We start from the raw sequence: 25,223 nt of genomic DNA on the forward strand, positions 1-25,223 counted from the left end.
TTAACTGATACCTCTATTGAAACTGGTATTGTGTTCTTGTAAAACATAACCTTCAGAAAAGAAATACCCTCACAGAATGAAATTAGCTGGGACTTAAAGATCCAAATGTACAGTCAGGAACTGGAAATCGTTACTCCTGTGAATAGTTCTACTGGAAACACGATCGTTGTTTACATCCATTGAGATAATTTACACTAGTAAAGTTACGATGGATCAATCTTCTTATCTTTACTGACAGGATTTAGAATTATCTGACAAAAGAAATAATCCTCTTTTAATGTGGTAGTCATGTTTCCCTGTTCTCAAATATCAGCATCAATCTGAATTTATCCTGTTCGCTAGAGGGTTCAGAGAAATGCTCATAATCTCATCTCTGCTTAGAAATTATCATAGATACATGTGATTTTTATGATAACAGACGTTTGAAAACTATTCCTGACCTTGAATATAGACAGAAATAACTAGACTATTTTTTTGGTGAAATCACCTATGTGGAAAAATTGACCTTTTCTCTTCTACAACACAATCTCTGTGCTTTGCTTAGAAAAAGAGGAGAACAGCACCTTGAAGAGGACAGCAAAGTGAACTCAAGTTATTTACAAAAGTGTTACTAAAATGCCAGCTCTGTAGATGCCAAGGGATCCTATTAACAGATGCCAGTGTTGCCAAGAAAGAAGTAGTGATACTGCTTTTAGGGAAGACAGCATTTTAGAAAATACTAAATACATATATTTATCAACACTGTGAGGAGGAAGGGAAAATTATTCTTGTACAAGTCTTGAAATAAAACTTAATGTCCTAAACTTGCTAAAGAGAATAGAGTATTTCAATAATGCATATTGGCTTCATTTTACAAATAGCTTGTTTTCAAGAAGCTGGCATTGTTAGAGTCATTATCAGTGCTCATGAAAACCAGACAGTGCTTGTGAAAATGGGCTGTTGATGATTCAACAGAAATAAGATCAAAAGAATCCCACATCAAAATAAGCAGAAAGAGAAGACACTGAATAAGAAAAAAAGTGCTAAAACTGTGTTCTTGAAAGTGAAGCAGTTCTGATAATTGTATGGATGCCAAGGTGCTCAAATGAACAGGTCGAAGCTCAGTTAGTCCTCGGGTTTATTATTTCTGTGCCATCTGGTCAGAACTTGCTCTAACATCTAGAGACATGCCTGCTTGCTAAGTTGTGGCTAGCCAACAACAACTGAGAGGAAGTAATTTGGAAGACTCTTTATCTGCCAGTAGGCTCTCTGTGTTTGCAATTTAAAATATTGATTATAAGTTACTACATTGTTCCTAAGGTGAACTGCAATACTTACTCTTTGAAAATATGCTTTTAAATCTTTGTCACATACAGATACATATTTGACTACCTGATTTCCTTCTATCCTTCTCTGAATGTAACTGTGTGTTAGAGTTTTATTCACAAGCAATTTCCTAGCATGAAGTCAGTACTGAGCCTTTTAGAATACCGATCTTAGAGTATCTTTAATACATGCATATTTTAGAACCTAACAATAAAATTCTAAATCTGGAGTCTTGAACATCACAATGCAGTTCAGGATGTTTTTCTTGTGCCTAAAATGTGTACACTTAAGGAAAAAAACACCATCATCCTGCAGAACAGTTTTTGTCATGTTAAAATCAAATCCCTTCTGCAATTTTATGCCACACGAGTTAACATGGTTTTGAGGACAGCATAGTAGCAGTCTCTTCCCTCAGATATAATTTTCAGCATAAAGACACTTCCATAGCACGTTGCTACAGAATTCCAAACTTACTGGTTGATTTATGCATTGTTCTTATTTTTTTAGGAATGGTAAAGTTATTGAAGAAAATGAAAAATATATGCTGAGAGGACGCAATACAGAACTAACAATAAGAGATATAAAAAACATTGATGCAGGGCCTTATATCTGTAATGCTAAAAACAAAGCAGGAATTGATAAAAAGCAGACATTCCTTCAAGTTTTTGGTAAGTACTGCATAGTATGATCTAACCTTCTTTTTTAAATATAAACAGTGGGGAACTGAGGTGATAATTCATGGTTTTCAGTGGAGCAGTATTCCTGCAAAGTGTCTATGGTTGCAGCAAACCACTCCATATAATTTTTTTTGGCTTTCTCTTCCCTCTTGGCTACTTTAACTTTTAGACCTGAATTTAATTTTGAAAAAGCTATATTCAGGATTTGCTTTTCTACTATTCAGATAAAGTACAATGGGGTGTTAAATTGTTAATTCACACTGCTTCTCCTTTAAAAGTTGGTTACTTGCAAGAAAGTGAAGAAGAGAAAGAAGGGAATATTCTGAAAGGAATAAGAAGACAGGTTATTTGGGCCTCTAAGCACTGTGTTTCCTTCATAAGAGGACACCATAGAGATGTGTTCCTGATTTTTTTTTCATTTGTTTTTCGTTCTTGATTTTTATTTTTTAAGTGCTTGATTGCAAATGTAATCACAGAAGTATCATTTGATCTGACATTCAAAGGATAAAAGTAATGACATGAAAACTCCTATTTCTCTTACTCTGCTCTACCGCCCAATCAGTGCTCATTATTCTCTACTTTGCATAGAGCAGGTAATTTCCTTGAAGTTTTGTATAGATGTAACCTTGTGAGAGCAGGCCTCTGTGAGGATGCAGAACACTTCCCTCAGAATCATTAGACAGGATCAAGGTTGTAGCTTACATCTGAAAACCCTGCAAAAGAGCAATGTAGTGGTGGTGGTTTGCTTGCTTGTTTGCTTTTGTTTGTTTGTTTGTTTGTTTGTTGCTTTGGTTTTTCTAAGATCAACTATAGGTTGCTGTAGAGAGAATGACCATTTATGTATATCTGAACAGGTAAAGCATGTACTTGGGACCATAGAAAATTAATTTTTACATCCCAGACAAAACTAGCAATGATTACAAAAAGATTAATAAGTCTAACAGGAGAGGGTAATCTGGTCATTTGCACTGGAAGAGCAAAGCTGTTGGGTTGGGTGATACTATAAATTGGGAGCCTGAGACTGAAGCCATAATGTCAAGTGAACAGGTTAGCTATGTCTTTGTGCATTCTATTGTCTTTTCTATTTGAGAAGCTCTTCATAGCCCTGTATGCTATGACATCTCCAGTGCACCAGAGCAGAGCTATATTTTTAGTACTTGTCTCTGCTTGGTTTCTAATTTTTTGTATCTCTTTCACCCATACTATTCAGTTTCATTGTTATATTTGATTGCTTTTAAGGTGTAATAAGTCATATATGTGTGTGTCTATGTGTTTAGATACATGTTAATTAGCATTTTGAATTACAAAATAACATTTTTCAGCTGTGGGTTGTTACAGCTATTATGTTATTACAAAATGACACAACAATAAGTGGTTTATTTAAGACCATTTAAGAGAATTCAATACCTTAAAGCCTTCATACATTGCCTTACTTTCTGAGACCCGAACATTCATTTCTCCATCATTTCTTCCCTGGAGCAATGGAAATAATGCTAATTCACCTTATAATACAAAAAGTGCTTCTGTGATTCCTCCAATGTTCTTACATGTTAGAAACACTTATCTACTGTTTTTTAATAAAACTTATGCACTCTACAAATGCAGTGATGCCAGTTCTCTCAGAAGACAAGTCTTAAATGCCTTTGAATGTGAAGTTGTAATGCCATTTTAATATGTATAAAGACTCAGGTTTATTACGCACTGAATCAAGTCAACATTTCATAGGGGTGTGTGTGTGAATCCTTATAATGTCAGAAGTCAGGTTTCAGGAGTCTTACTTCTTGGGCATTCCCTTTTGGGCTCTGCCTTGTTACTAAATCCAAATTGTTCCATCAGTTTCCCGGTGGATGAAGTTGTAGTTTTGTTGCCTGATTCGTGTGTGGCTGTGCAGGAAGATAGCATAAGAATAGGATTCCTTACATTTCATATTAATCAAGAGATCCTATCAGGCAGTGATACAGACATATACAGACTTTAGCCAGTAAATCCATGCTTGTAAAGTACAAACCAGTTCTTTTGATGAAATATAATCAAGATTGTCTCAAGGTTTATACATGTGCCACTTACTAAGTGTGATGAAACTCTTCTGTCAAAGATATGGGTAGGAGTCTGTTAATTCAATAAATTGTATACCTTTTCCAATAAATTATTTGTAAGCAATCAGTAACAAATCTAGAAACTCCCATCCTTGGGGAGGGTGCAGGTAGACAAAAACGGGCTTAGCCCTCATCTGAGACAAAACCAGAAAGGATCTGAGAGAAACTTGTTCATTGAGGAAATGTTACAGAACATTTCCTCAATGAATCTTTTGTGCTCAGAGAACAAGCTTTCCAAACAGTAAATGTTATTTATTTGGCAGCATCATCATTATTTTTAACAAAAAACAAAGCATGTCTTATAATATGCAGTTCCTTATATTCCAAATAAAATAAATACAATGAAGCATAAGCTTCATGGGTCTTTCTTAATTTCAGCCATGTCATTCAGTTTACATTTTTTAAATTACATTGTAATATAAATATTTCAGTATTTATGGCTGAAGAAAGACCTAGAGGTTCCCTCCATTTACATTCCAAGACCCTATATTTTCAATTGGTTTTATATTTGCTAGGATACAGCAAGCAAATATGAATTCAATTTAATAATGTCTGTCAATTCAGAAAGAACAGATAAAGAATTAGAGGAAAAGTGGGCTGACTTTTAAAATATTTCTGTCAATAACAGTCTTGTCATTCTGAAGTAAATGCTGCTATTTGCATGTACAAAGCTATTTTAATATTGCTTAGTATTAAACATGTCATAAACAAATTTCCAGGGTTAAAACCTCTAGTCAGTGGCAAGTTATGACTTGTGACCTACAGAACTGAAGCACTTAAATAATATCCCCAACATGAGCTCTCTTCCTCCTAGCAATAACTGTCAGCTAGATATATTTGATTATTATTCAATGCTTATTCTGTTAAATGTCAGCTACTCATGACTAAAATGTCACACTAAAACTTTTTGTCTTGTAGTGATCCATTTGAATGAAGCCTAAGGAAATAGAGAATAAAAGGCTAAGTTTTAAAAAAATTAATAGTTATATATTTTAGAATGTGCAACATATTAAGTCATGTTGTTGTCATGTAATTCTTATGGAGAAATTATCTTGTTATGACAGAAATAATGCAATTCCAATTTTTTAAAATTTCTGACACAAAATAATACTTATGATGCTTTTTATTTCTTTTATGAGTGGTGTATCTGCCACAGCTTTTTCCTTGTTTCCAGGTGCTGTATTATAGAAAACAAGAGGAAAGAACAGATATTATTGTAGTAAGAGTAATATCTGAAGTTATTTTGAAGTTTAACATAGTTATCTTTTATTTCAAACTCTTTTTTTCTAGTTCTTTCAACTGACATCACTTCCTATAACACTGAGAAAAGTTCCAGCTTTTTTCATCCATTCATGCTGTAGGTGCTTTGCTTGCTATCTTCTGTTATGCCCAGTAAAACTGGATACATTTGAGATTTCAAAAGCCTTAAATCACTCAGGGTGTTTTGGTGGGTTTTTTTTTGTCACACAGTTTCACTTAGCCTAGATTATACCTTAATGATACAGGATGTTGGCTCAATGCTTCTTTAGGTTAAATATATGCAGTAGGTACACAATTCTTTGTAATAGTCAAGAGCTAACAGATAATAGACAAGCAACAGAAGTATAGATGTAAGGAATTAGAAGTGAGGCCAAGAATAGTGTGATCAAAAATAATAAAGGAGAGGTTGGTAGTTTTTCTGGATATAACAAGTTTGAACTTGATTTTATTTTTCTTGATGATGCATGCAGCATCTGTGATACAATGGCCATAAATGAAATAGTGGCCATAAAATGAGACAGTAGACTAGACATAAGGAAAACGCTCTGCACCATGAGGACAGACAAGTGCTGTAAGAGAATCATCAGGGAGGCTATGCAGTCTCTGTTCTTGGCACTGTGTTCAACAAATCCTTGAGCAACGTGATCTGAACAGGATTTGTTGATTTTGTGTTGATGTCCTAGGAAGTTGATAAAAATGGCCTCCTGGAGTCCCTTACAGTTGGATTGATTTTCTTTCCTCTGACCAATATTAATGCTCTGCATAGCATTGTTTTAGTAACCCAAATAGAAATTAGCTAATTTCCCCATTTACTTTCTGCTTCAGATAGGATATATTCAAGTAATGCTTCCTCAAAAGCAAAATTTCAGAAGACTACAGAGAAAATACATTATTTTCCACAAATGTACTTAGTGTTAACAAAGTCAATATTAAGAGCTGCCAAAATGTAATTGAATCATGTAAACTGAATTCACTGCTTCTGGGTGCAAGCATATAGAATCATATTTTCATTACGTGCTAGATTTTCCAGTGCAATGAGTGTCTCAGTGTGTAAAGAGAATAAGTTCAAGGAAATTTGTTAACAGTTCTATATAGTGAATATGTAAGACCAAACCAAATTTTATTAAAAATACTTGAATGCCATGGAAGAGAGTAATATCCTATGCATAGTTCTACAGCAGTTTTTGTATGATGTTGTGCAGGTAAGTCCTCTAAATATTAACACATAACAGAAATCATATCACATATGTAAATAACAAGGTAAAGTGTAGATTGAGTGAAGAATGTAAACAATATCTGGATTTTTAATGTAACTTGCCATAAATTTACTCAAGAATTACGGATGAATAGCTTTGCATCAAAGGACTTTTCAGTTCTTAGTAGTGTTAATACCAGTAAAATATGTTTATTCTCAGAGGAGTTTGTTAAAATCATTAGTTTGTGTAAGGCCATTAGAAATTGTTAAAGATCAAAATTCAAGAATACTAATGAATCTTTCTAGCCAGCCTGCATTGGTGCGTGGTTATTCCTGCCCAGCTGCAGGATCATCACCAATGAATCTTTGCTTTATTCCTAAAGTGACTAAGAGCAGCAAGGGCTGGCTGGTCACTAAGAGACAGCAAGCTAGGAGGGAAGCACACAAAGACATGTACCAGTGCAAGAGCATCTACAGCCAAGATTCATCCCATTCCACCCAAGTGAGGAGGCAGTCAGTTCTAACAGTGTCAGCCTTGCTGAGTCAGGAGTACAGGTCATCAGACATACAGAAATGATTGTTGTGCAACTTGAAGTTAGAAAAGTTTACTGCTCTTACAGGTGGTAATGTTAATCCTAAATAAAATTAAAAAGCCAACATGAACATGCTCTAACAACAGCAACAACAAAAAAGAGGGATTAAAAGGCTATATTTTGACATGATACTCCTTGTGCAGAATGAGTAATGTAATTTGTATTTTTAACAGTACAGCCTCAAATAATACAACTTAAAAATGAAACCACTTTTGAGAATGGGAAAGCCACCCTCATCTGTGAAGCAGAAGGAGAGCCTATCCCAGAGATTACTTGGAAAAGGGCCATTGATGGAATGACTTTTTCTGAAGGTGACAAGGTAAATCAACCTTTAATGTCTAAAATACCTATATTTGTATTCTCTGGCTAATCTTTTTGTAAGGAGAAAATTGATTTAGAGATAAATTATGTCTAGATTCTTAAATAATTTAAAGGAATTGCTGCTTTCCAGGGTAATAAGAAAGATGTAGAGATTGTGAAATATAAATTAAAAAAAAAAAAAGAAAAAGAAAAAAACGAAGTGTTGAAAAGTAATTAAACTCATCAGGATTAAATTTTCATATACAATCCCTGCTAAGAGTTTCAATTTCATCTTGACCATAATGACTGACAGTAGCACTTCTTGACTGTGTTTGGACTCTGTCTAGTTTTTCTCAGAATACAGTGGAGCTTATAGAAATCTGGAAGAAAAAAAAATATTTGGGAGTTCTTTATTTCCCACCTCTGATGGGTTTTGTTCCTATTTTTCCATTTTCACGTATTTTTCCTCACAAACAAGTAGTTTATAACTACAATTTGAGCCTATTTTCCCACTTTGTTGTTCCATTTTCATGTTTTATTACAAAAGTAAGTTGAGCAGAGAAAGGTCACAGTTTGACAACAAGGAGAGTCAGTTACTGTAGGAATAAGAGCTGCAATTAGATGGAATGATGAAAGCAACTAGTTTACAGAGCTTTTTTTCTTCCTTTGTAAAAAATAATTTTAGTAGTTGAACTAGCATTCTCAATTTCATTGCATAACCTACAAAACTTCTCTCTTTCTGTAGAGCTAATTCAGAATTTTTACTCCAGATAATCAAATATCAAAATACGATCTTCTTACAGATGTTTGCATATTCATAGCTGTGCTTACGAAGCAAATGACAAACCTGCGCAGCAATCATGCCACAGAGGGATTTAGATAGATACTAAATCACTCATTCAATAGGAAATTGATTTATGGAGAATGTTAAGGAGTTATGTCCTTACGTTGTTTGTGTTCTGAAGTAGAATTTTGCATCTGATGCAGTCTTTGCTTTGAACTCTTCTGGAATTGACAGTTGATGTGAGCCTCTGCTTACCATTTTCCTATTCTGTGATTTCCATTTTTGAGCAGCATAATAGTACTGTGTAATTTTTTTTTTCCAATAGTTTTGTGTTAAACCAAAGCAGTTTGTATCCTCCTTAAGTGTTTCAAGCCAAAGGTCATCTTTCTGACCAGCAAAGACTAAGCTTGGTTCAAAGGTTACAAGCATAGAATCTTTCACTTAGGTTTAGAGTGTTCCTAAAGTAACTTTATTGTATCTAAAATTAAAAGTGAGAGCTAGTCACAGAAACGAGTTTTAAAATGTTGGTCCAGTTGAAAAATGAAATTGATTATTATTGCTTTATAGGACAGTATGGCATTCTTAATTTGATCTGCATCTGCTTAAACTGTCTAGACCTGTTGCTGTAGCCTTCTCTGAACTGTGATTCGACTGAATAGTATTCACAGCCAAACTACTACCTGTATTCACTTTCTACTAGTGTGCTGATCTATTGTATGTGGAAGATAACAAGAATCAGTATAAATGCAGTTATACAGTACTCTTTTGTTCTTGCCAATGAAAGAACTCTATGTATATTGCTCATGGGCAAGTTTCTGCAGAATGTTGAATAAATGTTTTGAAATGTTGTGTATGTTCTTGAGCTATAAAATACACTGCTTCATTTGTTCTGTAGTCCTCCAGCTCTAGGATGCCAAAGCCTTGGCTTTTGCTTTCATATCAAATTAGGTGAATGGGGAACAAAACTGGCAGTGATTAAATTACTGAATATTTGTTGAGTGTTATAGCAAATGTTTTTCACAGAGAAAGACACATAAAAGGTGAACCAAAGAAACAGGAGGCAAGGAAAGAGTTTGTTACATAGTTGTAAACTGAATTTTTGTTGCTTATATGTAATAACTTTTGGAGTAATGTGCCATCACCAGACATACTTGCATGAATGTAAAAGTTTTCAAATGTTCAGTGAATTAATCTTCAGAATTTTTTACCAGTTTTAATCATGTTTTGATATAGACTGCACTATACCCTTAATTTTTATTTAATTAAGAATATCTTTAGGGGATTCAATACAATCCATGTCAGGAATGATTTTTCTTTCCCACAAAAGGTGGAAGGACTGTTCTAACTAATACTAACTTGATCAAAATTCACAGAAAGTGTTCTTAATTTTTAATTACACTTCTATTACTTCCAGTATGTAGTTCCTCAATAATATTATTCTTGTTTCACTAAATGCAAGTATACCTTATGTGGATAAGTAAGATTGAATGTGGCATCATTCTTAGGCTGCATGGATTCCAAATGTTTTCTTTCAAATAACAGACAGGTCTGATAACCTACACATAGGCTTTTCTGAGTTTTTTAATTATTATGTCCAGAAGAATGGAAAATATATACCAAAGTCATAGATCAAAGAAATAACCCTGCTGGGCTTAAGGAGGATAATGTTAATGAGTAAGAGGGTCTATAATTATCTGTTAGGAAAATATATCTTTGATAAAAGATTTTCAGTATATCAGAAGTGTGTATTTGAAAATTGAATCCAAATGAGTTCAAACCAGAAGCAAAGAAGCTTTTTCCTTTCTTCCTTTTATCAGTCAGACTTTGAAAAAATGTTACGCACAGTGTGTGGTCTCTTTTTCATCAAGAATTTGAAATAAAGGGATCCTTCCCATTCCTGTGAACTCTCTTGGAAGTTTAAATGGAAAGTTTTCCAGGCAGTAAAATTAGATGACCTCTAGAATGCTTTTATGGCTTTATAAGGCATAAAAACATGATAGTGAGTAAGCCTGAGTAAATGAACTTCCATGCATGGCTGAAGGCATTTGGCTCGCCCTTAAAGATTTGAAAGTGGTAATGGAGGTTTAGTCCAAAACCTTCAGCTGCAGTTGCACAGTCAATCCAAAATTCTCTGCTTAGTGCAGTACTCTGCAACTGTATTTCTGGTTCCTGACACTTCAGCATTGCATGTCCTTTCACTCATTTGCTAACCTAGATGTCCTCCTTTCAGCTGTGATTAAAAATTACATATTCCTATAGACCTCTCTTTATCTAGCGGGCCTGGCCCTTTTTCCAGAAAAAAGAGAAGGCAGCAGAGGAGTTTTCTTTTGCAGAATGGAAGGATAGTGATTGGATTGAATTTACTGTGATCACTTTTAGAATTAATCTGGACATGCACATACATATCTACACATACCTCTGAAGGAGAGCACATCCTGATACTCTGATACAAAAATGTCATTGATTCCTGCATGGATTGCAGAACTAAGAGAGTAGAGTTTCACAGAATCTATTTCACAGAATCTAATTGTAGCAGAAATGTGAAAGCTGACTAATGTTGTTTGTAATTAACCATTTCAAGCCTTGTTTTGGATTCACACAGAATCAAAGAAAGGCTGAGAGTGGAAGGGACCTCTACAGATAATCCCCTATGCTAAAACAGGTTCACCTAGAGCAGGACCACATTCAGGCAGCCTTTGAATATCTCCAGAGCAAGAGACTCCACAGACTTTCTGGGCAGCCTTTTTCAGGGCTCTGTTACCCTCAAAGGAAGTTTTTCCTCTTGTTCAGATGGAAGTTCACATGTTCCAGTATGTGCCTGCTGCCCCTTGTCCCTTTCACTGGGCACCACTAAAACAATGACCGCGTCCTCTTGGCTCTTAATCTTTAGATATTTATAAGCCTTGGTAAGATCCTCTCTCAGTTGTCTCTTCTCCAGGCTGAAGAGACACAGACCTCTAAGTCTTTCCTTGCAAAAGAGATACTCCAGTTCCCTCATCATCTTTGTATCTCACTGCTGGGATCTCTCCAATACATCTTTGTCTCTTTAACTGTGAATCTCAGAACTGGACACATTACTTCAGATGTGGTCTCACTAGGGTAGAGAGAACGAGAACTTCCCCTGATCTCTTCCTAATGCACTCAGGGTTAAGTTTGCCTTCTTGGCCACAAGAGCACAATTCTGGCTCTTGTTTAACTTGTTCATTAGGACTCTCGGGTCCTTCTCCACAGGGCTGCTTTCCAGAAAATCCACCCCTAACCCATACTGATGCATGAGGTTATTCCTCTCTAGGTGCAGGACTGTTCTTCTCTAGGTGCGGGACTGTATACTTGGAATTGTTGTACATTAGTAGATTCTTGAAATAAAAGGGACAGATGAGACAATAGCTTCTCTGTATGCAGAATGTATCCAGAGAGGCAATTCTTACTCTGAAGAACATGTGGTCATACATGTCAAATGAATTAAAGAAGTCCATGCAGAGAGATCACGGTCAACAATCTAATCAGTTTTGATAATGCCTCCTGTCTAGGGTGACTGGTTATCAAAACAAACAAATAAACAAGCAAACAGAAAACAAACAAAGGAAAATAAGAGAGAGAATTTGCAACCTGGATGTTGAATTTAATCTATATGAAATCATAATGTATTTGCTTTGAAATAAGTTACACTATTTTCCTTATAATTCATGAGAAAAAAAATTGAAATCACTGATTTTTAACTTTATAATGAAGACTACAGAGAAAGATTGAATTCTGCTTCCTTCCATCTACCTACCATTGCAATAACAATCTGTGTGTCCCCGTGGAATTTCCTGTGACATTGTTTCTAAATAATGCAGAGCTAAGACCAGGAATATTTTTTTAACAAGTTTGAATTCATTTTATATTGGCATGCAAATCAAAACTATTAGGAAGTTTAGATTTTTTCATAACCAGACAGTAAAGTAGAGTTCAGGGTTTGTTTTGTATTTTTTCTTTGAAAGGTGAACTCTGTTTTATCCTCATCCCTGTTAACTCCACTTAATCTATTACAAATGTTAATAAAAATAATCTGAAAATGTTTGATTCCTTGCGTGTGCTGTTGTCATTGCACATAAAGAAGTAGTGTTACAGGGTCTGCAAATTGTGTTGCCTTTCTTTTGAGATAGTAATGAGAGCTGTGTTATATTCTTGCTTATCAAGATCAGGTCTTTATTTGACATGAGTCACACCAGGAGAGGAAACACAGATGTATCTAGGCCATTTTAAGTGATTACAGAAGAATTCTTTCTTTTCTGAGCTACAGAAATCCCATTATTTGTAAATTAATCTCAGAAACTTTTTTCCTTTGAACTGCTGGAAAAATGTAAGGGACAAGTCTCCTTGTCTTACTGAAAAAAAATGTGATAACCTGTTTCAACTACATGATGCATGAAAATCTTCTGCTTACAATATCACAGAATATTTTTGCTGTCATAATATTAGCACATTCCTATGGCTAAAACAGTTTGTGTAACTAGCTGCAGTTGTGTTTGCTTATCCATTTGAGACAGTCTTCAAACAATTCAATTAGGCATCGAAGAGTTGGGTTTTTTTATTTTGTTGGTAACCCCAAAATGAATCCTGTTTGGTTTCACACAGTAAGACTATGAAATAGAAAAGCAAGAATATTGTGGCTGGAAGAAGGTAAACAATTTGAGAGTGAGTAGAAAGCAGGACAGTTGTCTTAAATGTTACATAATTAATGTGTCCAGTTCTGGGCTCCTCAATTCAAGAAAGATGTGGAGGTACTGGAACATGTCCAGAGAAGGGCAACGAAGCTGCCTGGAACACAAGCCCTATGATAAGAGACTGAGGGACCTAGGGTTGTTTAGCCTGGAGAAGAGGCTCAGGGGTGACCTCATTGCTGTCTACAACTACCTGAAGGGAGGATGTAGCCAGGTGGGGGTTGGTCTCTTCTCCCAGGCAACCACCAATAGAACAAGGGGATACAGTCTCAATTTGTGCCAGGGGAAGTATAGGCTGGATGGTAGGAGGAAGTTCTTGCCAGAGAGAGTGATTTACCATTGGAATGGGCTGCCCAGGGAGGTGGTGGAGTCACGGTCCCTGAAGGTGTTCAAGAAAATGATGATGCACTTAGTGCCATGGTCTAGTTGATTGGGTAGGGTGAGGGGCTAGGTTGGACTGGATGATCTTGGAGGTCTCTTCCAACCTGGCTGATTCTGTGATTCTGTGATTCTGTGATTCTATTAGTCATCTGGTCCATGGAAATCTACATATGGTTTGGCACTCCTTTGTCTCCTCTATGGCTTGCTCAGTTTACACTCATGGAATTGAGAGAAATCTCCAGCTAACTAGAAGGAGCTAGAAGTAAAATGTGCAGTTTTGGAAGGTGGCAGTATTTTAAGTAGAAGAATTCATTTTGTAGAGGTAAGATTGTATGTAGTTAGAAATAAAGAGCATCTTCCTTGGGTCAGCTGCGGAAGCATTACAGAAGGAAATCTGCAAGCCAGATGTGAATATTTCAAAGTCCTTAAGGAGCTCGATCACTCATGTGAGTTCCACATGCTTCTTTAGCTAACAGTATCTGAAGTGATATATAAATGAATCCAAAACGGAGGTTAAAATTTCATTTGATGAACCATATTGGTAACTCAATACTGAGACTCAGCAACATGGCCAAAGGGCAGTTCAGATTTGCTCCTCTTCTATGAGAGAAATTTAGTGCTCCGTTATGCAGAGTGGAAGTGCATGCACACCTTCTATGATCCCTATGTGTAGTCTTGTTATGTGAATGGCAGTGCTGATATTACACTAGCTCAGAATTCTTTCATTTATGCAATTTTTTTCTTTCAGTAAACTTCAAGATTGTTTTCCACTGGGACAGAATTAAGTAAACAATGGGGGGTTTTGTTTGGGTTTTTTTTTGTTTGGTTTGTTTTGGTTTTTTTTAAAGATGACAAAAAGGCAATAAAATGTAAAATTCAATACCTCTTCTTTATCAAAAGCCCAAACAATTCACAGAAAGAAGTGGTTTTTTTTTTCAGGAACATCACTAAATTAATCATTTAACATGCTTTAAATTAAATATATATATTTTATTCATTCTGTAAATGGATAATCCTATTTCTATATAATTTATATTTCAACTTAAAAAAAAAAATCTCCCATTTAGTCCATTTGTTTATGTAGCTCCCATGCCCCAAGTGTATATTATTTTGGTACTTTCTGTGGGTTATAGTACTGCATTTACTGGATGAAATAGAACCATAGAGGCTTGGAAATAACATTTCTTTCCCTTCCAATATTACCTGTTTCCATTTAGTCATCTGTCCATCTGTTACACTAATTAAAACTGGAATTATCAGGAACTTTTTATGGACTAGTGTTTCCTACACTACCAGTGCAGCTTGTTACTATTTTTTTTAATGTTGCAATAACATAATTAATGGCATCAACAGTAAGATGTTTTTTGTCTTTCCATAAATTTCTGCTTCTACAATTAAAATTGTGATGTTTATGCCAAAGGTCAATGAATTAATATCATTTGGCAATCTTTACCTTACTGCAGGATGACCATCTAGTGTACTTTAATATGTCTGTGAGTAGCTGGTATGTAATGTTGAAGCCCTCAGGGTTATATTACTTGATATAAAAATATTTGATTAACACAGACCACTCTAACTGTTCATCTTCTTAAATCCATATAAAGGAATGAATACTTAATAGAGAAATTTTAATTAAGAATACAGTTCTGTGAAAACTTAAGCATTCCAAACTGAATAACTAATATTTTGTACATTTTAGATGCCTCATTTGGATTTGATAAAAAATTATTTTCTGTGCTTTAACTTAGAAAATGTGAAAATAAGTACAGAATCTCATCAGAAACTACATTTGCTTCCTTTAGAGCTTCTAAATGTAGGCAAGGGGAAGAAGGATTAGCATGAGTTACGATTAGACAAACATAATAATTACAGTACAGAATACACAATGTTAAGACCGCAGTTGTCAGTGCTTCTCACAGAGGTGAGGTGGGACTGTAGTTCCCTGAGTCTTCCTTTTTTCTCTTTTTAGAAATAGGAGATATGTTCCTTTTCCCACTCAGTGGGAACTTCACCAGATTGCCATCACATTTCAAATATGAACTTAATCTGCTAGTTCTCTCAAGACCCACAGATGGACCTTTTCACGGATTTCTGCACCTTCAATTTTTTCAGGTTTTCTCAAACCTGACCTTCACTTACAGTAGGCAGTTTTTCATTTTCACAGTTCTGGATTTTACCTTCTGTAATTGGGACAGTGTGCTTAGAGCCTTGGCCAGTGGAGATGGAGGCAAAAAAAACCACTGAGTACCTCAGCTTTATCCTTTTCCCGTGTGACCAGTACTCCTCTGAGGCCTGATGTTGAGCTCATTTTCCTAAAAAAAAAATAAAATTAAGAAACAAAAGGGAGAGAAGGATTGACAATTCATGAGTATCCTAAATTCTCCTGTAGGGGAAAAAACAAAATTTCCACCCCAACTCCTTAAAAAGAAACCCAACTCAAACTTCTCTGACCTGGATCAACTGGAAGTTACTTTTGTCCATTTTGTACTCCACTCAGCTTACAAGCTTTGTCTTAATGGGTTTCCAGATACAGGTTGTTTTGGTGAGGATTTTTGGGTTGATTTTCTTGTTATTATTATTTTACTGTTTTCACCTGTTATTAGAGTTACAGAACTGCCTCCTCCAGTTACAATTAGGATAACAAGCTAATGTTTGTTAGCCATAAATTATACTTAGCACAGGGTTAACCAGAAAGAAGTTCAGGTAGTTCCCTGATGACTAGAGACCTGCAATCGTAAAGCAAACTTAAATTGCCTCAGACCAAGGCAACCTGGAGCAGTGCAGAGCTTTTAAAAGTTAATAGGAGAATCATGCTTATTAGGCTGCTTTCTTGAAGGAAAGCTGGAATCCTAGAGCTTGATATTTCCTTGTTCTTTCGCAGTTTTGTAATTCACAGTGGGAAGTTTGGTGTAATACAGTGGTACAGTTTCTACGTACTAGTTATTTCTACAGCTGAAGTAATATTTACTTAAGATATTAAGAACTGACCCAGACAGAAACAGGACCACGTTGAGGTTCTCAGTCAGATTAGTCATGCTTATTGCCACTGATGCTGTACACATTTAATAGTAATTATTCTTGTTCAGATGCTTAGAGAATGAGTAATCACTGAAGACTAAATTCTGGCAAATAAGTTAATATTTTACATCTGAGCAGTTCTAGATCCCAGAATCAATACAGTTTCAGAGCTGTGTATTTATGCTGGAGTTGTCCCTTACTCATCTTTCTCAGGATGTTGTGACTCCAATTTGCACTGAAGTTACCAATGCCTCACAAACATTTCTAAGACTTAAAACTCTGAGGTACAGTAACCTGTGTCTCATTTTCATTTATCCAAAGAATTGTTACAGTAAGCTTTGATTGTCTGAAGTAAGGTGTAACTGTACAGTAAATGATTATTTTTAGTGGCTGTTTTACGTGAGGAGTATATTGGATAAAAACACTGTACTTACTGGTCTTATTCCTCAGAATTTTACTGTTCTGAGACTGAGTCACTTATGTTAACAAATTCATGGCAGTGTTGGAATAGATTCAGCAAAATTCATAGGAATAAACCTGTTAAAAACAGTATTTATGAGTGGATCAGAAATTCTAATTGCAAAGTACATTTGTAATATTTCTGTTACAAACACCCATTTGTGTTTACTGTTGTGATTTTTTTATGGCCAATATCAATGCTTGTTTTCCTCTACAAGCTTTTTCATATAATGATAATATTTCTGCCAATAATCATTAACCATTACTTTGTTGTGGCTTGCATCTTCAGCAGAAGTAATCTTGAATGGCTGTTCATCATATTTCCTCCCCTTATTATTTTTCTTTCATACTCTTTTGTGAGTAAAAGCCAATCAAGGACAGAAGTTCAGTTTTCTGTTTCATGTCTTAGTAAGTAGTTTTGTTGTATTGGACATCCTGTGTCAACTCATTATTTAACAACTTCAGTTTGAAAGAAATGCCAGCATAAATATCACATCATAAATGCTGAAAGTTATATGAAGCTTTCAAGAATGCATTGTTCCTGAGATCGTACATGCTGTTCACGACCTGTATATAACCCTCTACTGTTTCCAATCCGAATTCTTTAAAAGTAGCTGCTCTGTCTGCAGATGAACAGAAAGTCAAAACAACAATCCTTTTCTTTTTTCCTTCAAGATTAATTTTTGTGACTTCCCTGGTGTTACACTTTAGATCAACAAACAGTAGGTTCTTCAATAATTTCTTCCTTGTGGAAAAACAGATTCCTATCAAATTCAGGAATTTGCAGCATGCTGACATAAATATTTAATGAGCTGCAGTTCTAAAAGAATCACAAGGTCTGCTATAAAAATCGCTGAAGCCCAAGACACTGCTGTAGCATTATTCTGATTCACTGGGCATTAAGGCATATGCACGTAGCAATACTCTGGAATTTTCTGCTGTCTCCAACAGGTGCATGGATAGAATACATTTACCTGAAGAGTGGGAAATATTCTGAATATACCATCCATAATCCAGAAGGGAGCTTCCATCAGCTTCTACACGATGACGGCTGTTGTGACTAACAGCCCTTTCTCATCACCAAAGGTAGATTTTCAGACTAGGAATTGCTGGTCACTTACATTTAATAGATTTCTGGAATTTTATCTTGATTTAGTATCATCGTCAGGTTACTGAAGTCCTTTCATGGTGCTTCAAGGAACAGTTCCATGGGCAATTATGATCTGCTGAAATCTCACATATAAGAAATGCCAGCCTGAAGTATGTAATCTGAAGTTTTCCTCTTGTGAATATCAGCACAACCTGAAATCAGAAAGCTTCCTGAAAAAAAAAAAATTATTCATGAAATTCCAAAGATAGTTCTTTTATTCAGTGTTTGTTTTCTCCTTGAAAATTCAGTGATGCGTACTTGGAACTTGACCAAGATAACATAGCAAGTTGGCAATTTTTTGTCAATTTGATGTGAAGAAGAAAGATCCAGGCCTAAAATTCAGATTCAGTGTTTTGGGTTTTTTACTATCCTCCCCTTATCCCTGCTTCTGCCCCAGCAACACAAGGATCTTCTGTCATGTACATCTGCAGCAACTCCTTTGGAGGAACTTCAGAAAGTCCTACAGTTGTAACTTAAGTTATATGTTCTCAGAGTGACTGTTCTTAAGTATGTTGCACCATGTTTTACAAAAAAAGAAACAACCAACACTCTCAATTCTAAGCCACTGTTTCTTCATCTTTTCTGTTAACACATGCAATGCATATCAAAAATAGTCCTGAAGAACACAAAATGTCAGAAGGTGTTCGGTAAATGTATGACAAGCAAAACTGACCTGGAGTGGTCTAACTATGGTCAGTAACAGCACTTTTCTCACAAATAAGCTTTAAACATTACAAGAAAACTGAAGCTATTTCAACTTGTCTAGATTTGAAATGCAAGGATTTTTTGCTTGCAGTCTTGAACCTGGATTTCAAGGGATGAAGGAGTCAGCCAAACTCTGTAGGTGGGAAGATAATCAACATGAGGTCACAGCTGCTGTAACCAACCAAGTAATACTGCCAGCTACAAACAAGTCACAAATTTCTGCATCTGTTCTCACCTTCCCACTCCTGCTTTCAGCCAGCTCAAAATGCACATTTTGGCAGTCATACAACTTCATCTCATTTGGTGTTACAATTCCTCAGTGAGAGCTGGAAAAATGACTGATAAATAAAACTCAGGCACTAATCGCACCATCGACCTTTCCCCAAGTATCACTTTCTACACATGAGAAAGAAGGAGGATTTCTAAGCATCATATACTCAGCTAATTCGTCTCTTCTGTAGACATCTTTTTTTAACTACAGTGGCAATGGAATTGCACAGATTGAATACTCCATGGTACCTGAATAGGCTATTCTGTGCCAGAAACTGTTATTTTCTCTTTGTGGATGTTCTTTTCACATCCCTGATCTTTTCACATATGGAACCCCTGAAACACAGCTACTGTCATTTAGTACTTCCTTGAGAGCACTTGAACATGGATCTGGAACTATGCATCAATCATTCAGCCAGGACTTTGGGAATATTCATGTGTGGAACTCCAAGTCCTTTGAGAAGTTTGGGAAGCAAGACAGAAAACGTCAAGTAGTAGAATAGCATACATAGCATGGCAAGGATTTTTCCAGAGTAAAATCTATGTATTTAATTTTATGTAATCACCAGAACTATTCTGAGGTGATGATGGTGACGAGGCTATGGGGGGAAAAAAGCTGCCACCAAACCCCCTGAAGCCCCAGCTTTATTTATCTGATCATCATTAATGATGACAAATATTTTGATTTCTTACAGGGTTTATTGTTATTCCCAAAATGCTGTAAAATCATAACTTCTGAAAACTTTGTCTGTCTTTACCATTTTTAGAACACACGATGCTCTGTTTATTGAAGTTATTCTTCCAACATCTTCAAGCACAACCAACTGTTAACATACTTGCATATAGATCTTTGTAAAGAAATTTATTTATCTGTATGGAGCTGTGTTGAGTATATGTGTTTTTCAGACTTCACTGATTATCCATGCTTCATGTTGGGAGATGATACAGGTGAAACAAAAGCATAAATATTGATTCACAGAGATTGTTCTGATTGTTTAGGTTTTTGTTTTGACTATTTTTTATACTCTGTTAATACTTAGAAATAAACTCATGTGTACTTAATCTAGCAGAAAACAACATAGTATGTATTTTATATTTCTTCCACTATGACACTTGAAAGAAAACGAAAAAAAAAGATAATAATATTCCAATTTAGTAGGTGTCCATTATTATTTCAGCAGGCCCAAGGGTACTGACATTACTAATTCATAGAGATGATATTGGCATTTTGATTTGTCACCAGCAGCAGCTCCAAAGCTTTTTTCCAAAAGAGGAGTTCTACTGAGGACTGCTAGGCTGGTGCAGTGTACTTCATATTCCCATGTCTGCTGTCTCTTCTTGGTTTGTTGTATGACAGTGCCACGCATGGTGCTAATGTATGCTCTCTATACTTAGTGCAGGAGAAAAATAAGCTTCAGTAAGATTTTACCAAGGGTAATAAAGGTCTGGTGGGTGCAGACCTCAAGGTTGGTGCTGCTCCTTTTCAAGACTGTGTATTTGCTGATCAAAGCTAAATAAGATGAGTAATTTATGGGTAGTATGAATACAGAATTCTGCATTGTTGATACATTCCAATTTTGAGAATGCCTCTTACAAGAACAGGAAAATATAGCTTGCATGGTTTTAATTTTTACTGCAAACTAACACTGCATTTGCAATTTTGTTCCAGAAAAGAAAACTTCAGTGTCTCAGCTGTGTTCCTAATGTTTGTTCCTAGTGCTATGTGCTTCAGCATGATGGCACTGTTATTGTTCTTTTTGTGTCAACACAGTGTGTCCTTGACTCATTTCCTCAGATCTCTATTAACAGAATTACACTGTGGCACAATATATTCCAACCACAATAGCACATTTTAAGTCTTGGTGAAAGTTCATTATAGTATCTAGCATTTTTCATTGGCATCCATTAACTCAAACATATTCTGGTAACTGTCTCTACATACAGACAACAGCTTCAGAACATTTTCTTTTATTTATTTAAAAAAATTATTTATTAATGGCATTGGTTTATATTTGCACTCTTGTTTTCTGTGACCTATTTCTGTATTCAGGAGTGACAGCCAAACAATGTATTTTTAATTAGTTATTATACCATGTTTGCAGAAAAAACTAATAGCATTGTACACCAATCCATCTGCACAATAGGACTAGAGAACAAGACTTCTTTAACTGTTCATGAAGAAGCCACAGCATAATAACCATGCTGAGCAATGCAGCAGGAAATATCTTACTGTATATTTTATATCATAAGCAAATAGAGAGGGATAGTTGTAAACTGCTTTAGAGCAGTTTTTAAAAAGTAGAAGTTAGCTTCAGTAAATAACCTATTTTTATTATAATTTGGGCCAAATTTTCCTGCCTACAATTGCTATGTATTTTGGGTTTGGTTAACCTGATAGATACCTCTCAAAATGCTTCCTACTGTGTATTTGATGATGAGAATAGACAATATGGTTATGCAAACATCTCCTATCAATCAGATTATTTATTAGGTTGTTTTTTGCCCAAACTATAAGTTTGAGTTGTATTGCATCATTCATATTTGCATAATTATATTTTCTCATATGTGAGACCATTGAATTATTTTGTGTGCAGACCATATTTTTCCCAGCAGTATTAGAAAGTAGTTAGATAAACTAAAAACAAGACAGAGAAGTTACTATAAGAGGTATTTGATTTTAAGGATTTTTTTCCCCTTATTTTAATTACTTTTTGATGTTTTGGTTTTGGATACCAATTACAACTCATATGTGTGTTTTGAAATTTATGGAATTAATTATAGTGACATATATAGGAATTATACAGTGGATTATAGTATTTAGAATTAATATTGAACTGATAAAATTTTCTCTTGTGATCAGATCCAAAATAGCACTGCAAATTTTATACTTCTGTATAAACACCTCTAGTGACTTTAGTGAGGATTATGATTTAACTCTTTTTCTAGCAATCATTTTTATTTTTCAGATAATAAAACATTACCATTTAGAATATATATGTTTGGGCTTTTTTTTCCTCTTTTTCATATATTCCTCTAATAATCTACTACTGGAAAGAGAAAATTAAGCTGAGTGAATCTGATCTAATTCAGAAAATCATGGTGAGACAACTGTGAATGTTTCATTACAGCTATAGGTCAATATAATTTCACAGGAAGACAATTTGCATTGTGCAAGAAGGTGCTAAGAAGGAATTTGGCTCCTCATTGTATGTTTGTAATGCATAATAAGAAAGGGCAAAGAAAATATTTTCCTCAGATACCTGTTTAGTACTACTCACAATTGTGCAGAGCTGCCTTAGTGCTTTAGGAGAGCAGCTCTTGATGAATCACTGTTTATTTACTTCTGTGTTTGTGATTCATAGTCACAGGTTTCAGCACATGCCTTCTTACAGTTTTAAATGTGACTTCTCAGGGCAATATTTTTAATCAAGATAAAATCAGAAATAAAATTGCTGAAGCATGTGTACATTTTGGGTATGAATAATACAGATTTACCATTGTTACTACATATTGTTTGTTTTTAAAAAAGAAGCAACGAATCCATAAGTAAATAATGCTGTTATTAACTATGTCATACATATATATACATATATATATATATATATATATAAAAATATATGTTATTTATATATAGATGTTACATATAACATTTTTATATATATATATATGAAATGTATATATAAGACCCATATATATGTATATAAAACATATATGTATATGGTTTATATATATGTAACTATGTTGTATATGTAAGTAGTTTGTATAAGTACAAGGACTTTGTGTATCAGAAATGTAAAAAATGTTTGAAATCAGAAATTAGAATTATTTTAAGCAAACTAGAGTATAACATTCCCAAGATTTCCCTGCAAAGAGCATCATTAGGTACTGCAATATGTTTACTAGTGTCTTTTTATAAAGGTATATTGAAGATACAATTTTGAGCATTAGGAATCACATGAGAGATAGATAAGTGGTCATAGTTACTAAATTTTACCAATTTACAGGGGTTTGATTTGCTTTTGCATTAGAACTACATAAATTCATTTTCTGTACCTGTACTGAGAGGTTTTGCACAGAAAACAAAATTCAGTGTTCCAAAATTCTGATGTGGGATCAGAATACTTTTCTTTTCATAGAAATCATTACATACAGAATGCTATGTATGACTGATTTATGTGTTATATTTTAAGATCTAAAGTGCATGCATTTTTCCTGCATTCAGCAAAGAAACAGTTGTATAGAGTTAAAAGCTCACTTAACTACCAGCTGCCACTTTCTATTTAGTGTAAAAAGTGTATGTAATTATAGGATTGAATATTAAAGTATGTTTCAAGTTTAAATGCTATATCATTAGATACTTACTGGCTTTCCTTCCCATTACCACCTTCCTCAATAATGAAGGTAGGTAAATACCAGTACCTTTTTATCAGGTATGCTACTCTAGGAAGGTTGAAGTGTCAAGCAGACAAGGTTTTGGTTCATTTTGGGGTTTCAGTTTTTTTTTATTTGGGTGCTTTGTGATAAGTTTTCCCTAATATTTTTATTGTCTTGAAATAGTTTTTGAGGAGAGTGTGGAATGGATAAGCTTTTTAAGAAGTTACTAAATATAAAATTTATGTTCTGGAAAAGCAGAAGCCAGCATTCATTTTTGTCCTTTTCATTATTCTGCACTATAATATGGAAGTAAAATCCATGAATTCCATCTACATATATGGATAATTTTTTTTTAACAGTTGTGAACATCTGACAAGAATATGAATAGTGAAAATAAACCAATAACTGGATTTCTGTGTTGAATGTTGCTTGAGAAGATATTTCTGTTCAGTTTCACAGTTACATTTTTAATGAGAAAAGAGAATTCTAACCCTGAGATACTATGGTCATACATGTATGCTTTTTCATTAACTGCGGTATCATAATAAAATGAAGGAGTGTTTAGTTCATTATTTCAGTCATGAGTTAGTACATCCTGTGGTTTACCTTGACAATGATCCTTTAAGCATGTGCTTATTCCCTTGATTACAAGGCATTTAAGCAGAGCTTTTTTAATAAGTTGCTTACCTGTCAGTAATAACATCACTATCGTTGAAGAGATGCTTTCAGGTGTACTTATCAATGATGTTGAATATATAAAGCATACATAGATATACACATATATATAAAACCTTTCTTTTTCCTGAATCAATGTAAACAGAGCCCAGATGGCCGTATAGAAGTCAAAGGGCAGCATGGAAAATCGTCACTGCATATTAAAGATGTGAAGTTGTCAGATTCAGGGAGATATGACTGTGAAGCTGCAAGTAGAATTGGTGGGCACCAAAAGAGCATGTACCTTGATATTGAATGTAAGTTCTAATATTTTGTTTTCTCTTTCAAATTTGTTTAAAACAAAACAAAAACAAACCAACAAAGTACATTCTCGATGGAAGGTCATTTTTTCCTGCTAATTCATGTTTAAACTTGCATATTTTTAAGAAACCATATCCTTCTGTCGTCAGTGGTACTGAATTTTGTGGAGGAATTCTGAATTTTCTGAAGTTGGCATACCCCTGTCAGTGTTTTAAGCAGGACAGGATTTAATCTGATCATATTCCAGTGGTATTGCCCCATTATTTAAGGCAAATCATAATAACTTCAAATCTTTGGACTAGTGGAGACTGCTTGTGGGTTAAAAGTATTTAGTGGGATAAGAGGAGAAGTGATTTTCCTGTGTGATCTAGCATAGGCGGTCCTGCTCTGACGGGGGGGTTAGACGAGATGATCTTTTGAGGTCACTTCCAGCTGCAAAACTTCTGTGATTCTGTGATTTGAGCAACAGCTCAGTCTTGAGCTTAAGCTTCTATGTTTCAACAAAATCTCTGGCTTTTTTACAGTCCTCTGATTTACTAATTCTCAACAAGTCTCTAGGTCCTGTTATAAGCCCTCCTGGAGATCACAAGTTTGTGACAATCTCTTTTAGAGATTGTCTTTATTGAAAACTCTGTAATACCCGGGGTGGGGGGAAAGAAAAAAAATAATAGTTTTGCTTAGTGAAGAAGCTGTTGCTTTTGAGAAAACCAGAGAATATAAATATGGAATATACAGAAATTCTTTGGAAAAAATCTATTCCAACCGTTCTTCAAATTCATGAAGCAAAGATCCTCAAAAATGAAAACCAGCAAAAAATATTTCTTTTATATTGCATTGTTGTTCTGGTTCTGCTAGAGATTTTCTATAAACATTTGTTCTGCATCTCCAGTATTGCTTAATAAAGGTTGTTTGAGATTGAGACACTGAATTAAGAAAATCTTTCCAGTAGGAAGAACAAAGCAAGAATAAGATCTG

At 34.9% G+C, this 25,223-nt stretch overlaps 1 protein-coding gene across 2 annotated transcripts in view; it reads left to right on the forward strand.

Moving 5' to 3' along the window:
• Positions 1-25,223, forward strand: part of NCAM2 (neural cell adhesion molecule 2) — a 208,197-nt gene that overhangs the window by 113,563 nt on the left and 69,411 nt on the right. For both annotated transcript variants that reach the window (XM_064152345.1, XM_064152346.1), the window contains exons 7-9: positions 1,813-1,973; positions 7,300-7,445; positions 24,094-24,244. In XM_064152345.1, coding sequence (XP_064008415.1) covers positions 1,813-1,973; positions 7,300-7,445; positions 24,094-24,244 — 458 coding nt within the window. The remainder of the gene's footprint in view (positions 1-1,812; positions 1,974-7,299; positions 7,446-24,093; positions 24,245-25,223) is intronic.

Source organism: Pogoniulus pusillus, chromosome 12 (assembly GCF_015220805.1).
Source record: "Pogoniulus pusillus isolate bPogPus1 chromosome 12, bPogPus1.pri, whole genome shotgun sequence".
NCBI classification, from domain to species: Eukaryota; Metazoa; Chordata; class Aves; order Piciformes; family Lybiidae; genus Pogoniulus; species Pogoniulus pusillus.